Below are 17,389 nucleotides of genomic sequence, written 5' to 3'. Positions count from 1 at the left end.
CACTTGCTGCCAAGCCTAAGCGTTTCAGTTCAGTCTCTGGGTCCACATGATGGAAGCGAGTTGCCCACTGACCTCCTCATATGTCCCATGATATGTGTGTGTGCCCACGTGGACACACAGAATACATAGATGCAGACTTTTTCTTTTTAAGACAGCAGCCTAGCAATTGGCCCTTGCCTTTACATGAACCCCATCTTGGCTCTGGCCTCTCCCCTTGCTCGCTCAGAGGCGAGGGCATGTACCCAAGACACTGGGTTCCAAGCAAGTACAGCTCTAGTTTCCAGGGCTCCTAGAGGCCCAATAAGCCCTTGTCCAGTTCCTGTGTCTGGGACTCCAGGGCTCCAGGCTGCTGCTCAGTCCACCCTACCCTGGGATGCCCACCCCTGAACCCAGCCACACACTTCCCAGTGCATGATCCTAGGGTCAGGAGGGACTGGTGCTGTCTGGGTGGAGTTTGGGGAAACGGATATAATCCTAGTTAGAATTTGTTTTTGTTTTTGTTTTTTGAGACAGGGTTTCTCTGTGTATCCTTGGCTGTCCTGGACTCACTTTGTAGACCAGGCTGGCCTCGAACTCACAGCGATCTGCCTGCCTCTGCCTCCCGAGTGCTGGAATTAAAGGCGTGCGCCACCACGCACTGCTGAAATTGTGTTTTGATCATATTTACTCTTCTACTACTCTCTGCTAACCATGCCCAGCTCTAGTTAGAATTTTTATTGCTGTGAAAAGACACCATGACCACAGCAACTCTTATGAAGGAAAACATTTAAATGAGGCTGGCTTACAGTTTCAGGCTTACATTATTATAGTCACGTTGGGGAACATGGCAGCATGCAGGCAGGCATGGTGCTGGAGGAGGAGCCGAGAGTTCTGGATCTGGATCTGCAGGCAGCAAGGAGAGACCGTATACCACACTAGGCCTAGCTTGAGCACATGAGACCTCAAAGCCCGCCTCCACAGTGACACACTTCCTCCAACAAGGCCACACCTACTCCAACAAGACCACACTTCCTCCAACAAGGCCACACCTACTCCAACAAGGCCACACCTCCTAATAGTTCCAGTCTGTGAGCTAAGTAGTCAAACACAAGTCTATGGGGGACCATTCCAATTCAAACCACCACAGGGAGCCTCAGACAACAGACCATGTAAGGAAGAGGAAGCAAGAGCTGCTGGTGTGGAGCTGGAGAGATGGCTCAGTGGTTAAAGCACTGTCTGCTCTTCCAAAGGATCCGGGTTCGATTCCTGGCACCCACATAGCAATTCATGATTGTCTGTAATTCCAGTTCCAAAGGATCTGACACCCTTAGACTGACACACATGAAATAAAATAAGATAAAATAAAATAAGAGTTGCTGGTGCAGTACCAGGGTTTGAAAGCCACCGGTGCTGTGTGTTGCCACCTCTGGCTGGATCAGCAGATGGTACCAGCCAAGCTCCCTCCCTGGACAGGGCGCCTGCTCTGCCCTGTGCTGTGGTGCTACCCATCTTGAGTCCAGATCTGCAGCCAGGGGACCATGAAGGCTGGGGCAGAAGAGGCCGCCAGGTCCTGCCTTTCTGCTCCTGACAGCGGCCCAGTGACACACTGCTGCAGTCACTGTCCCCACCTCTCTCCCACTCTTGAGCATAGCCAGGGTACTCCATAAAACAACCCGCCCACCCAGCCCACCCCACACTCTCCCTGGCTCCCTTATTGGTCCTCTTAACCCTGATTTCCATCCAATCCCAACTTTATACCATGGCACACCACTCTGTAGACCAGGCTGGCTTCCAACTCAGAGATCCACCTGTCTCTGCCTCCCCTGTGCTGGATTAAAGATGAGTGTACTCCGGGCTGGGCAGTGGTGGTGCATGCCTTTAATCCCAGCACTCGGGAGGCAGAGGCTGGAGGATCGCTGTGAGTTCAAGGCCAGCCTGGTCTACAAAGTGAGTCCAAGACAGCCAAGGCTACACAGAGAAACCCTGTCCCAGGGCAGGGTGGTGGTGGTGGTGGGAGATGTGTGCACTTGAATTTCTTTATACTTCCTGGTCAGGACCAAGCCTCGCCTCCCCATTGGCTCTCCCGGCAAGAATCAGAAGACCGAGCTTCATGGCCCATGTGGAGTTGTCTCTCTCCCTTGCAGTGCCACCTTTCCCACTGCAGGGCCAGGGGACACTTAGTAACAGGACTAAGAAGGTACAACAGGAGTGCACAAAGAAGAAGACCCTCAGGGCCTCCCAGGGAGCCCAACTCCATCACCCAGGCCCCAAGTCACGCAGACATCATGGGTGACACATGTTCCCGCACCAGCCAACTGTCAGGTCCTTACTAGAACACCTATCCCCTGCAATTCTACCTTTGTCAAGAGGAAAACACTGAAATAGACAGAGGTCTATGTGACCTGCCTGGGCCTCTCCAGCTCCTATCCTTCCTGGGCCCCACCTTGCAGAGTTCTCTCCTGTCCTAGCCCAGTAACTCAGGGTAAGTCATTTCTTTTCTTTCTTTCTTTCTTTCTTTCTTTTTTTTTTTTTTTTTTTTTTGTTTTTTGAGACAAGTCTTCTCTGTGTAGCCTTGGCTGTCCTAGACTCGCTTTGTAGACCAGGCTGGCCTCCAACTCACACCAATCTTCCTGCCTCTGCCTCCCGAGTGCTGGGATTAAAGGCGTGCACCATCACACCCTCATAGACCCTACAATCCCTCATTTAAAATGCTGAAATGGAGCTGGAGACATGGCTCAGAGGTTAAGAGCACTAGCTGTTCTCCCAAAGGACCTGGGCTCAATTCCCAGCACCCACAGGGTGGTTCACAACTGTCTGTAACTCCAGATCCAACACCCTCTCCTGGCCTCCATTTTGCACCAGATACACATATGATACAGACATACCATCATAAAGACACCTATATACATAAAATCAGGATGTAGAAATGAAGCCTTTTGCCTGAATTCACCTGATCTTGTCTAAAATGCAGAAATGCCTCCTTAAAATTATTTTAAGTAGCCAGGTGTGGTAGTGCGTGCCTGTAATCCCAGCACTCTTGGGAGGCAGAGGCAGGCAGATCTCTGCGAGTTCAAGGCCAGCCTGGTCTATACAGCAAGTCCAGGACAGCCAGAGCTACACAGAGAAACCCTGTCCCAAAAAACAAACCAAAACAAACCAGGAAAATTATTTTAAATATTAAAGGGGCAGTGGCCAATGAAAGTAGCATCCAGCCTAATGCTCAGCACACAGCTGACACTTGAAACCCGGCCCTGGCTGAACACTTCAAGAGCAAATGATTCATCTCACCACCAGAGGGCAGCACTGTCCACTCCCAGCGCACTGTGTCTGTGTGGGGCAGAATGAAGCCTGGGCCAGCAGGGCGGAGTGAGGCCCCCTCTCCCACTCCCCTATAGAGCAGGTCTCATCACCTAGAGGGGCACAGCTCACTGGGAGGAGCAGGCTCTTCTCTCAGGCGGTCACTCCCTCAGTATCTGTACAATGGAAAAACAGCAGTGTGACTAAGCTTCAGGAAGGGTCACGTGGCAGGACGGAATTTGGACATCTCTGGATCACAAGCCAAACACAATCTTACCAGGGAATCCCTTGATGAAGGCAGGCACTTCCCTGAGCAGCCTGATGGAGTGTGGCTCCCACAAACAGGTCGCCTATGCTGGCTGGGCCCCAGAAACCCACCCACTGTGGCAATGCTGGCCTATTATCCCAGCACTTGCAAGGTACAGGCAGGCTGTTAGCTCAAGGTTGTCCCGGCTGCTTAGTAAGTTTGAGGCCAACGTGGGCTAAGCGAGACCCTGTCTCTCAAACTTAAAACATCCAAGCACCAAACCTCAAAAATTTCCCAGCAGACACCAGGCCAGCTGGGATAGCACGGTCATTAGAAACAGGGAACACAGGGCAGTCACAGGTCACACATTGCTGTTTAATAACTAAACCTGAATGGATCTCAGAAGGACTTTGGGGGCAGGGGGCAGGGCGGGAAGGGGGGGGGGCGGACGACGGACACCACACATGCGCAAATGAGGTTTTCCACAGAGCAGACATTGGCATCGTCAAACTCCACAGACGCTGACGAAGCCCAAAATTCCCTTTCAGCAGCTGGTGAGACGAAGCCCACATCCTTCCTTAACTTGCGGTCGTCGGAGGAGCTGAGGCTGTGGACACACTCACCATTCTGAGCCTGTGCTACCTAAAGTACTCAAGTGACAGGGAGGTGTCACCAGGGACAGGGAAGCTCTGGCCTGCCTACCTCTGAAAAATAGCAAGTACCCTACCTCCACAGGGAGCCAGCCACCGCTGGGCCTCTTGTGAAGACTTCTTGGGACACACACCAGGCAGGTGTCTCTCCATGGGCTGGTCCATTTTTGGCTCTGTATATAGAGTGATGGCTGTGTTGGAGGATCTTCTGTCCTTTCAGTTTGAAGGTCAAGGGGGGCAGTACTGAGTTGATGCTTAAGGCATTTCGAGAGGACAAGCATGTTCTGTCACTCTTGACAACTTGTCTGTTAGTGGTTTTAATCGGGCACTTCACCCAGGATCCCAAGAGGCTAAGAAACACACACGTGCACACTGGGCCCAGGGATCCTCACACCCAGCTGGCCAGGAACCCAGGACCTGAATCCATTCCTATTCTAGAAGGGACACAAAGTCCCCCAGGTTCAGCCTCCGTGGCTCTGTCCGCAGTGTGGTTAGCTGAGGAGGCTTCCGCAGCTGGTCACAGATGGTGGACCACCTCCCAGAGGATTTGTAGGGCCATGGAGACACAGGCGAATTGGGCCAGGACATAGGCCCCGGAGCGGATGCGTGGGTTCAGCTTGCCCAGGTAGGCCACCGTGTGCACCACACGGGCTGTGAGGACCACGAGGAAATGGATCCAGGCGATCAAAGGGTTGGGTCCCAGGAACGAGTAGACAAAACCCAGGAAGAGGAAGGGGTAGATTGTCTCCATGTCGTTGCGGTGGGCTCTAGGGAGCAGAGGGGTGTGGTCAGCAGGCTTAGTGTTGGGGCTCCCAACCCACCAGGGACCTTCAGGGACTACCAGACACCTCAGATCCTTCCTGTCTAGAAAGCCAAATGCTGCAGAGCTGAAGGGGACAGTGACTCCACACTTCTGCCCAGAAATGGCTGGGGGCTGCAGCCCAAAGCTCTGTTAAAGGGCCCAACCAGGAGGCAGCTGAGGGATTAAGGTTTGTACAGGCCTCAGCTTTTCCCCACCTTTGCCAGACTGTCCCCTCTGTCCCTTAGACACCAGGCAGGAAAAGGAGGACTTGGAGGATTGGGTTCAGAGAGGTGAGTGACAGGCATTCTCCAAGGCAAGGCTGAGTCAGGCCTGAGACTGGCCTGCCCTTAGAGGGTGGATTTGGGGCCGTGCCTGGCACTGGTCTCTGTCCCTTTCCGCCCCAAAAGCTGAGCAAGCATCACCTTTGCAGGGTTAACTGTAGGGTTCCTCCATTTCTCAGCCCCGCCCAAGCACAGGACCCTGGCCAAAGCCGTCTCTTCCTTCATGCATGTTATCTGGCTCTTTTGTGAGCATGCGTGGCGGGAGGGCTGTGTACAACTCAACCATAAATAATGACTGAGGAGGAAAGCTCTCTCGCCCCCGCTGCCACTCAGTTTCCACAAGCCCTTCTGGACTGTGGCCTCTCTCTAGGATGAAGCAGGAAGTCAGACCCCATCAAGTAGAGACAGCGAGTGCCCAGAGCCATCGATGAACGCTTAGATAAACATGAACCCAGTGAACGAGCCATGACCTCCCCCAGGACAGGCCCCAGTGCAGTATGGGGATGCTAAGACTTGCAGCTGCTGTACATCTGACCAGCAGCCAGGCCAACTGGCCAGCTCAGCCCAGCGCTTTCATGGTGACCCACTTCATAGGCCCCCATCTTACTTCCCACAGGAAAAACGAGTCTTAGCAAGGGCTACCAGCTTTTCTCTGAGCGAAAGAAAGCAGGCAGAGCCTGGTGGAAGCCTGGAGCACCCAGCACTCCAGGGCTGCAAAGGAACTGGGGCGGAAGTCAAAGATGAAGATGTGTTAGAGCCTAATTGATGAGAAACTGGCCAGGAAAAGAGGAACCTTCTTGGGAAGTATCCAGCATGTGCAAAGAGCCAGGCGGTGGTGGCGCACGCCTTTAATCCCAGCACTCGGGAGGCAGAGGCAGGCGGAACTCTGTGAGTTCGAGGCCAGCCTGGTCTACAGAGCGAGTTCCAGGACAGTCAAGGCTACAAGGCTACATGGAGAAACCCTGTCTCAGAAAACCAAATAAAATAAAATAAAATCGTTCCTAAGCGAGGGTGGTGTAGCCTAACAGGTGGAACGCTCATCCCAGCTCTGCTTAAAACAGGGGGTGCTGGGAAGACGCTTACAATCAAGAGTTCAAGGTCAGGGCCTGGAGAGACGACTCAGCAGTGAAGAGCACTCGCTGCTCTTGTAGAGGACCCAGGTTCAGTTCCCAGCACCCACATAGTGGGTGACAACCACCTGCAACTTCAGTTCCAGGGGATCTGATGCCCCTCCTCTGGCCTCCTGGTGCACAACACACAAACATGCAACCAAACACACATAAAATGAGAATAGAAGTAAATCTTGGTCATACACAGCTGCATAGTGAGCTTAGGCAGGCCTGGACTGTATATATAAGACTTGCTTTGGGGGGAAAAAAAGGCTCAGCGGGTAAATGAGTTGCTGTACAATCATGAGTACCCGGGTTCAAATCCCCACCACCTCTACTTAACACAAATCAAGCTCTGGGTGTGACTACAAGTGCTTATAACCCTAGCAGGAAGGAGGGTGGAGACAGGACTGCTGTGGGGCTTGCTAGCTGTCAACCTAGCTCCAGGTTCAGTGACAGACCCTGTCTCGAGAGGTCAAGATGAAGCCTCTGGCCTCTGCACACCCACACCTCCCTTCTAGTCTCTCACATACATACATACATACATACATACACACACACACACACACATACACCATGCACACACACACACTACACACATCACACATAACACACACACACACATACACTTCCTGCAGGGCCTGGTACTTTCCCATCCATAGGACCCTTCTTTCTGCTTAATCTGGACCATGGCCTTGTGACCCAGACACAGGGCAAGTTTGTGTGGCTGGCTAGGGCAACGCTCAGCCTGCTGTGGGGTCTACTGCAGTGGTCCATGACACACGGTGATGGGCCTGGATTCTGGGGGACTGAGCACGGGGAAGCAGGGGAAACTCAAGAGCTGGGGCTGTGGTGACTCCCCACAGCAGCCAGTCTGGGACTCCTTTGAAAGGCCAACACAGAGCTGGGCACAGTGGCGCACACCTGTAATCCCAGCACTTGGGAGGCAGAGGCAGGTGGATCACTGTGAGTTCGAGGCCAGCCTGGTCTCCAAAGCGAGTCCAGGACAGCCAAGGCTACCCAGAGAAACCCTGTCTTGAAAAACAAAACAAAACAAAAACAAAAAAAGAAAAGAAAGGCCAACACAGATGGCTCAGAGGTTAAGAGCACTGTCTGCTCTTCCACGGGTCCTGAGTTCAATTCCCAGCAACCACATGGTGGCTCACAACCACCTATAATGGGATCTGCTGCCCTCTTCTGATGTGTACATGCAGGCACTATATACACAATAAATAAATAAAATTTGAGAGGGGGGGGGAGAGAGAAAACTGAGTATGGTGATACATGCCTGTAATCTCAGCACTCGGGAGGCAGAGGCAGGCGGATCGCTTTGAGTTCGAGGCCAGTCTGGTCTACAAAGTGAGTCCAGGACAGCCACGGTTACACAAGGAAACTTTGTCTTGAAAAACCAAAAACCAAACCAGATTGAGAGCAAGTATAATTAAACCTCAAGAGCCAGTAGGGAGGTGTGGGACACACAGATCAGGTAGACGTGGTCCCTACTCTCTGTGACAGGCCCCTGGTAGGGATGTGGGACTCGCAGCACAGAAAACACATTCCCTTGATTCCTCTCCAGGCAGACCCAGGGCCTCCCTCTCTCTCAGCTGTCTGAAAGCACAATGGGGGCCCACAAAACCACAGTGGTACCCTGGGCAGGAAGGAATGGGGAAATCAGGGTGTTGAAAACACAAAGAAAACCTCCCCTGCCCTCCCTGCCACAGTATCCAAACAAGGCGTGGAGAAAGTCATGTAAGGGAGATCACTTACGGGAGAAATGTGTCACTCCAATAATAACCACTATTCGGAGGCCAAAGTCGCCAAAGCCAGTTCCCGCCAGACGAGACTCGCACAGCCCCCTGTGGCATCGGGCCTGCCCCTCACCCTCAACACGTGTTGGCACAGGACTGTTTTACTGCAGAAACTGGCAGTGGTGGGGAGAGCACTCTGGTGACCCCAGGCTTGCTCAGCAACATGTCTCCTCTCTTCCAGCTTGCCACTCATGCTACACGTGCTTGTGAGCTCGGGGTCAAGGAGGACTCTGCAGCTTGGTGCCAAAGGTGGAACTGCAGGGGGGAAATCCATAAGGGGTGGGGCTGAGACTAGGCGGTCCTGAGGCTTAGCCCTCTTGTAAGATGGGGTTTGCCAGACCTTGGCACACTGCTTTTGTCTCTGCAGATTACGTCACTATGCTAAGGAAGAGTTGGGGCGTTGCATATGTTGGTACCCGGGAAACAGTTTGGAAAAGCAGATTAGGAAGGCCTCAAATTTGTTGCTACCACCACCCAGCAAATCACTAGCCCTGGCCTAGACACTGCTTTGATTGCTCCTCATTCTCTGGGAGCTGATAACCCCGCCACAGGCGGGAGTGAGAAAAGGAGGTTTCACCAGGGGCCACCAACTCTGACTGCCACCACCAAGCAGCTCTGACAGGAAGGTGTCCCTCCTTCTCTCTGAGCCTGTGTCCTGCCCTCACTGTTCATTGTGGACGATGCCATTTGAGGAGTGCAGGAGGTTGGCACCTAGGGGCCGAATTTCCTGGCAAACTGCTTTCCTCAGACTAAAAGCCCATCTGGTGAGAACCGGTAGGAAGCATGGCTGGGATGCTCCTCTGGGGAAACAGCCCTGGGTTAGGTGTCCTGGCTGGGAACCTGTCGGGCAAGACTGGGACTTGACCAAGGAAAGAAAAGCCAGTGTTGGCGGGCCACGGGTTCTCTACCTGGCATTCATGATGAACAGAGCGCGGGGGGGGGGGGGGGGGGGGGGGGGGGGCGGTGGTGGTGGTGTCAGGCGGTCTCTGTGGGAGAGCAGTCTCCAGCTGTGAAAATCCCAGAGCAGGATGTTTTGTATTTAATAATTAAGGCAGTAAGATTTAAGGTAAGGTAAGGTATAAAATACTAAGGTACCAGGCAGCAGATATTATGTTGTAGAGGAGTTTATTAAATGAGCGTGGGGGGAGAAGGAAAAAGGGAAGGGTATCCTAAAGAGAGAGTGACAGTAAGAAGAGAGAGAGAGAGAGAGAGAGAGAGAGAGAGAGAGAGAGAGAAGAGAGGGGTAGAGAGAGGAAAGTAAGAAGTAACAGGGGTAAGAGAGACCACGTGGAGGGTCTGTCCTTTTATATGGCCCTGGGCAGGGTCACGTGTCCCCCTCGCCCCCACCCCAACCCCAGCAGGTAAGCAATGACATCATAAGTGGGCGGAAGCAGAGTGCTAACAGGACGCAGTTGCTAGTGTTTTTTTTTTTCCCACCCTGCCAGCATTTGCGTTTGAGCAGGGGAGGCCTTTGCCACCCCTATGGGTTGGGGACTTCAGTCTTTCCTGTGCCCTTGTCAGTCGGCTATACTCCTAACTCAGGGTTCTGTCTGCTCCTTACACATTCACTCCCCACGGCTGCCTCCTTCCTGTCTCCCCTATGGTGCTCCAAGCCTCTGGTGTTGTACTGTGCAGCTAAGGCTGGCTTTGAACTCCTGCCCTTTCTACCTCCTCAGGGCAGAATTCCAGGCGAGAGCCACTCACTATACAGGTGGCCTCAATTCCATTCCTCTTTTTAATCTTAAGAAAAAAATTGGGGGGTAGGGAGGGGTTTGGAGAGATGTCTCAGAAGTTAAGAACACTGTTCTTCCAAAGGTCCTGACTTCCCAACAACCACACGGTGGCTCACAACCATCTATAATGAGATCTGGCGCCCTCTTCTGTTGTGCAAGCACACAGGCATACATTTGAGCCGAATACTGTATACACACATAATAAATGAATAAATCTCTTAAAAAATATTTTTAAGGCTGAGTATAGTGGCTCCCGCCTTTAATCCTAGTACTCAGGAGGCAGAGACAGGAGGATCTCTGTGAGTTCGAGCCAGCCTGGTCTACATAGTGAGTTCTAGGATAGCCAGAGGCTACATAACGAGACCCGGTCTCAAAACAAACAAATAACAAAATTAAATTAGCCTATTTTATTATCTGTATGAATATTTTGCCTGCATGTATGTGTGTGTGCCACATGTGTGCCTAGTGCCTGAGGAGGTCAGGAAAGGACACCATGTGGGTGCTGGGAATCGAACCTGAGTCCTCTCCAAGAGCAACAAGGCCACTGGACCATCTCTCCAGCCACGTGGGTTCCATTCTTTTTTTTGTTTTGTTTTGTTTTTGTTTTTGTTTTTTTTTTCGAGACAGGGTTTCTCTGTGTAGCCTTGGCCATCCTGGACTCACTTTGTAGACCAGGCTGGCCTCGAACTCACAGCAATCCCCCTGCCTCTGCCTCCCGAGTGCTGGGATTAAAGGCGTGCGCCACCACGCCCGGCTGGGGTTCCATTCTTTAAACCTGGTCCCAGATTGCCTGGAGCAGGCTGGTTTGTCGTCAGTGCTGGCTAATCTGCAAGGCAAATCATGATCGGGGATCCTTCATGCTTCCTGTGAGCACAGCAGGGTGGCCCTCGGATGCCTGCCCAGGTTCTAATGATTAACTATCTGGGCCCACCCCACCCCCAATACAGCCAGTCCCTGGTGGCAGGAGTGATTCTCAGTTCTGTACCTTCGGCCTAATGCACTTTCTTTCTTCTTCGAGACAGGGTCTCACTGCACAGCTCTAGTCGGCTTGGAACTCACTGTGTAGATCAGGCTGAACCCAAACTCACAGCGATCCTCCTGCCTCTGCTTCCCAAGTACTGGGATTAAAAAGACATGCTACCACTGGCTTCCTTCCTTCCAGAAAACAGGGTCTCATGTAGCCGAGGCCAGCCTCCAACGCTTTTTTTTTTTTTTTTTTTTTTTTTTTTGGTTTTTTTCGAGACAGGGTCTCTCTGTGTAGCCTTGGCCATCCTGGACTCACTTTGTAGACCAGGCTGGCCTTGAACTCACAGCGAGCGATCCGCCTGCCTCTGCCTCCCGAGTGCTGGGATTAAAGGCGCGCGCCACCACGCCCGGCTTTAGCCTCCAATGCTTATTGTACACAAGCACTGTCTACCAACCTGAGCTTCCTCTCCAACTTTCAACTTTCTATGATGTTCTATGGCATCGGGAGGGTTCCCCAATATCTGGGTGCCCAGCCCCCACAGGTCCAAGTACCCAGTAAGTCCTGAACGAAGCTTCACTAAGTGGATCACTAGTATCATTAGGTGGGAGTGTTCAGAAAATGCTAGACTGAGTGCCAACCACCTAAGCTTCAGTACCGGAGAGGATGAGCGATGAAATCCTGGCTAGAGCGAGGGCTGAGAGCACGGATTTCTCTAGCAGAGGACTAATGGGATCAGTTCCCAGAATCCATATGGAGGCTTACAAACATCTGTAGGCCCAGTTCCAAGGGATCCAATAGGCACGTAACCACACACAGAGGAAACATTTGTGCACATAAAGTAAAATAAATATAAAGCAAAATATTAAAAAAAAAAAAAAAAAGAAGTAAAATCCTACCTATTGGGTAGGTGGAAATTCAAGTCCAAGTCCCTTATAGGTCTTTTGTTCCCCCACCCCACCCTGCCCCACCCCCACCCTGCCCCACCCCCACCCCGGGGTTGTTGATGGATGGCTGGGATGCCTGCTTACATCACTTACCCTTTCCTTCCCAGTGGCTCAGAACTGCCCAGACAAACCAACAGTCACCAATACGGGGTCATGGTTAGGCAAGGCTGTTTATTCGTGAAACCAGCCAGTGCCTTGTACATAGTGCCTGCCCCGTAGTAGGGGCTCATTAAACAATGAATGGGCAACAGCGGGAAGGACCTGCTAGAGTGGCCAGGAGCCCCGCTGCCTATGACACACTGTTGTCATGTTTTAAAACCGCAAGTGTGTACATTACTGCCAGTGGCTAAGCAAAGCATCAGGAAACCCTCCCAGACTTTGTTTTCAGAGGGGAATTCTGTTATGGAAGTGACACTGTCCCACCCATTTCTGCCTGTGATGCAAGAGGATGTGTTGGGAGCCTGTGGTGGTGATTTGTTACACATCTCACCAAGTCCTCTTCCTTGCTCCTGTCACCCCAGTACCCCTCTTTGGTCTGGATTACTGAAAAGATAGCAAAGAAATGTCCCTCTCCCAAACTCCAATACTGAGCCGGCTGCTAAAAATCAACTTGGGACGTTTACATAACCCAGATTCTTGTTTGTTTGTTGGTTTTCTTTTGCTTTTTTTGAGACTTATCCTATAGCCTATATCAGCCTAGAACCCAAAGTAATTCTCCTGCCTCAACCTCCAAAACATTGTCATCATGGATATGTGCCTTTTGTTGTTGTTTGTCTTTTGTTTTGTTTTGTGTTTTTGAGACAGGGTTTCTCTGTGTAACCCTGGATGTGCTGGACTCTTTCTGTAGACCAGGCCGGCCTCGAACTTACAGTGATCTGCCTGCCTCTGCCTCCCTGAGTGCTGGGATTACAGGTGTGCACCACCACGCCCGGCTACACAATACCTAGCCTTAAAACTCACTTTAAAAATGATTTTTACAGGGCTGGGAGTGGTGGCAAACCACGCTGAGTAATAATAAAAATTTTATACTGTAATAATAATAAGTATTTTTTTTTTTTCTTATTGGTTTTTCAAGACAGGGTTTCTCTGTGTAGCCTTGGCTATCCTGGACTCACTTTGTAGACCAGGCTGGCCTCAAACTCACAGCGATCCGCCTGCCTCTGCCTCCCGAGTGCTGGGATTAAAGGCGTGCGCCACCACGCCCGGCTCAATAAGTATTATTATTAATTTTTACATTTAGAAAGAGAGAGAGTATGCATACACTGGGACATGTACAAGTCGAAGATCCACTTGAATTCCTGACTCTCCTGCCAAATGCTGGGATCACAGGTGTAAGCTACTACATCTCACCTGGGTTTGTTTTTTGTTTTTTTTTTTTCCTGTTTGCTTACTTCAGATGATCTCCCTCTGTCCTTAGTTGACCTAGAATTCTGGTCTAGTATCCTGCTTCTACCTCCCCTTTGTAATTCTAGATCCTGAGATTTTTCCTTTCCAAGAAAATGCAATGGGTAAACTATAATAGCCTAGGGGGAAGTCAGGCCCAGGGACACCCTTGGACACACAGGTGACTCTCAAGAGCCCAGTTCAGAAACTCTGCAAGGACAGGTGTAGCGGCAAAATTAATGCCATCTCCTATATGTAATTTATATTCTGCACTTAATACCATGTTCTGTATGAGAACTTGTCTCCAGATGACTTCACTTCTGCCTGCGGTCCTGGAAGGACCACGCACTGCCATAAACTAGACCTGCTTAGCAGTTTCCATAAACTCCACTGGAGCGATTAGCTCAGATAAAACAACTTCCCTGGAGACTCAATCTCCACCCAACCTGCCTAAGGGACTGTAAAGTTTCACAGCCTCACCTATCTCACCCCTCCAGGCCACAGCCTCACCTATCCCACCCCTCCTGGAACTGTGAGCAAAATCTGCCCAGGCTAAGAATATAAAAACCCTAAGATTCTTCTGCTCAGGGTTGCCTCACTCCTGTGTGCAGGTGGACCCCAGCATGCCGGAACAATAAACCTCTTGCCTTTGCATTGACCCAGTCTCCATTCTCTCTCATTTGTTGTTTCCCAGTATAGACTCTCCCCAATCGGAGTCTTACACAGGGACCAGGCAGGTCTGTGGCCAAGTCCCAGACTCACAGGTACTCACCTGAGACAGCGCTCCACGTCTGGATCACTCCTGAAGTACTGGAGGCCTCCACGTTTCAGGGCATCCTCGGGGTTGGCAAAAGCCTGAAATACACCAGCTGAGGATCACCATGACTGAGGACCAGGCTCAGGAGCTAGGCGACACAGTACAGCCACCTAGGCGGCCTACAGACCGTTCCTCCCGCTCCCCCGAGCCTCTTCTCGAGGCCAGGCACGGGAACTCCCGGTGAAAGCGTCCTCCTGCTAGCCAGGAAAGGCTCAAGGTCCTGTGCTTCCATTCCCAGAACCTCAAAAAGCAAACTAAAAGAAGATAAATAGTGGAGTGTGGTGGCGTACACCTCTAATCCCAGCACTCTGGAGGCAGAGGTAGGTCTAGGATCTCTGTGAGTTCAAGACCAGCCTGGTCTACACCGTAAGACCTTGTCTCAAAAGATTCAAACAAACAGCTAAGCAGAAGCCACTAGGGGCTCTCAAGAGCCTGGCTAGAAGCTAAGACCCTCACTGGCCACCAGGATCCCCAGCTTCCTCATCTGAGAAGACTCAGGATAAAGATCTGGGCCTCGCTGGACCAGTGGGGCAGCCCGAGGGGCGAAGGGGGGTGGTGCTGGCAGATTATCGGTTTCTTTCCTTGGAAAAAGAGTAGAGGCCTGTGGTCTTTGAGGCAAAGCCCCGCCACGCCCCACCCACCCAAATCAACTCTGGTGACATCTTTGACGACCTGTCTAAGCCTCCAAGTGGGGGCACTTCACTGCAGACTGCCCATAGAGCCAGCTGCCAGATGAGCCTGCTCTTGCCCTACCTGAGGAAAATGTACAATGACACGGGAAGGCTAGGATCTCCCACCCAGAATTCCTCCCTGTTGGCTCCTAAGTCGCCAACTCTGAGGGCTCAGCTTTGCTACCAGTGGAGACCCTGGTCGTCAGATGTCAGGGAACCAGCTCTAGTGCCAAGGGTCACTCAGCATGCACTTCAGGAAGGACCTGTGGCTGCTGCTGTTCATAGCAGATCCCAGTAGGAGCCAGTCTTAGGGACCAACATGGGTGGCGAGTGGCGTGTTCACCATTCCAAGTTCGCAGAGGGGGGGCACTGAGTTCTCCAGGCTGGTGGGGATAGGATCCTGAGCCTACTCCCATCCTCTCTACAGCTGGTACCCCCTTGGTCCCCTTGGCACCAACGGAGGAGCCCCAGGGCCCAAAGCAGGAAGGCTTCCCTCAGTCACTGCTGTGGGAAAGGAGCCCAGAAGGAAGCGAGGCTCTGGCGCATGGAAAGACCCACGGAAGCCTCTCACTGGAAACACCAAGGGAAACTAACTTCCACTGTCTTCCCCAGGCTCTGGTGGTAATTTAGTGCTTAGCTTTGAGGGCCCTGCGTAGGGGACAAGGACAGAATGGGGCTATCTCTCCCGGCATCTGTGTCCCAGGACAGACCAAAGCCCGAGAACCAGAGGCAGTCAGTAAGCGGTGATCTTGCCTTTTTTCCTGCCAGTACCTGCCCCAGAGGATAAACCTGGCTGAAGGGCAAGCGTCTCATCAGGAGCTCCCACCCGCACGCCCCCTCGCCTTTGGGCTGGACAAAGGCTAGTTTAGGAAAAAGCGCCTGTAGGCAACACGCGCGCGCACGCGCGCGCACACACACACACACACACACACACACACACACATATCCCGTCCCGGGGTTCTGCTTCCTGGAAGCTTCCAGGGGTCCATCCGAAGCGGAGGAACAGGTCCGGGAGTCCTGGCCACTCCCACCAGCTCTGAGTGGGCTCTTTTACGGCTGTTTACTTGCCAGGACTGGGACCAGAGAATGTCGTGTGGGACCCCTCAGGTTAGGACCAGACCCTAGAGGCAGTGTGAGTGTATGCGGCGTCCATGGGGAATGGGAATTTCCACGGAGAAAAACAACAACAACAACAAAAAACTTCTTAGGCTCCTGTTTGGCCGGTTCCCACTCCACCCTGATTTGAAATCTCCCTGCCTGCCGGGAAACTACCAGGTCAGGAGATCTCTCGCTGTCAGAGTGAGTCGCCTCTCCTGTGGCAGCCCCTTCAGCTGGAGTTGAGCAAGGGAGCCCTGAGTACTCTCAAACCAGAGAGTTCAGGAGCCCGAAAGCCAAGGCAGCATCCAGTAGGGCTGCAGCAATGGCAGCTCTGAAGCAGCTCCCACTGCACGCTGGTATGCACACCTCAGCTCCGTTTTTTTCAGTTCCCAGATTTTCTTGCAGGGAAAAGTCAGCCCAGTGCTGATCCCCACCACCACCCGCCACCGCCACCAGCAGCAGCAGCAGCAGCAGCAGCAGCAGCAGCAGCAGCAGCAACAGCCCTCGTACCTTCTTCCGAAGCCTAGTGTGGCCTGTGATGACAGCCACCACGTACATCTTGATGACCAGCAGTGTGCTGCAGAGCAGAAAGGCCGGCAGCACCTGGCCGCTCTCCATCACCAGGCCCAGGGAAGGCATCTCCGCTAGCCGGCCTGGGCTCCAATTCCTGGACACTGGGACTGAGAGTGAGACTGTCCTACAAGGCGGCTTCAGGAGAGGAGGAGGCGGGCCAAGCCCTGAGTAGGCGGCCTGCGGTCGCCCCCGCCCACTCCCCCGCCCACCCTGATCACCCACGGCAGGCCCCCTGCTCCAGTAAAGAAGGAAACCAGAGACTTGCGCTCCAAATGCTGGGACAAACAGAGGAATGGAGGTGCCCCCCAGCCATCCTTGGCTCAGGACCATTGTTCCCTGGCAAAGCCTTGTATTTCCTAGTTTGTTTTCTCATCTTAACATCAGGTCTCAGACTCAGCATCCTGTTTACCCGTGCCCACCCGTCCAGAAGGGCAGTGCAGGTAGAGGGTGGGCCTCAGAGCCAGGCCATCATGCTGGACACTCAGCCACTGGGGTGGGCTGCTTCTGCCGTCCTCTGGCCCGGTGGGTGGGTGGGGGAATGTGCATTCGGGTGTGTACTTATGCATATGGGTGGGGATGTACATGTGTGCACCTATGTGTGGAAGCCATTGGCTTGACTTTCTCAATTGCACACCTTATGTTTTTAGTTTATTTTAAAGTTACATTTATATGTATCGTGCGTGTGTGGCAGTGTACATGTGTGAAAGTCAGAGGAGAACTTGTTAGAACTGGTTCTGTTCCTCCATGTGAGCCCCAGGAATAGACTTGAGGTCTCTTTGGCCCAACCATCTTACTTTTTTTTTCCTTTGAGAGAGATGGGGGGGGGCAGAGAGGGGTGGGGGAGGGAGGGAAAGGGAATATCTCACTATCTAGCCCTTGCCCTGACTGGCCTTGAACTCACAGAGATCCATCTGTCTCTGCCTCCCATGTGCTAGGATTACAGGCCTGAGCCACCATCGCCCAACCCACGAGCAGATGTGGTCTGGTCTTTATATATTATCAACGGAGCCATTTTCCCCTCCTGCTCCTC

General features: G+C 52.4%; 1 protein-coding gene across 1 annotated transcript; it reads right to left on the bottom strand.

Annotated features, from left to right (window-relative positions):
* Window positions 1–4,028: 4,028 nt before the first annotated feature.
* On the bottom strand, window positions 4,029–16,499 carry Ptges (prostaglandin E synthase). The gene is made up of 3 exons (XM_051166753.1): window positions 16,297–16,499; window positions 13,973–14,055; window positions 4,029–4,940 (listed from the first exon to the last, which is right to left on the bottom strand). Exons 1-3 carry the CDS (start codon window positions 16,423–16,425, stop codon window positions 4,691–4,693), a joined length of 462 nt encoding a protein of 153 aa, XP_051022710.1. The 5' UTR covers window positions 16,426–16,499; the 3' UTR covers window positions 4,029–4,690.
* Window positions 16,500–17,389: the final 890 nt, after the last annotated feature.

Source organism: Acomys russatus, chromosome 24 (genome assembly GCF_903995435.1).
Source record: "Acomys russatus chromosome 24, mAcoRus1.1, whole genome shotgun sequence".
In the NCBI taxonomy this organism is placed as follows: domain Eukaryota; kingdom Metazoa; phylum Chordata; class Mammalia; order Rodentia; family Muridae; genus Acomys; species Acomys russatus.
Note: the sequence above shows the minus strand (reverse complement) of the source record. Positions and strands in the feature narration are given on the sequence as shown.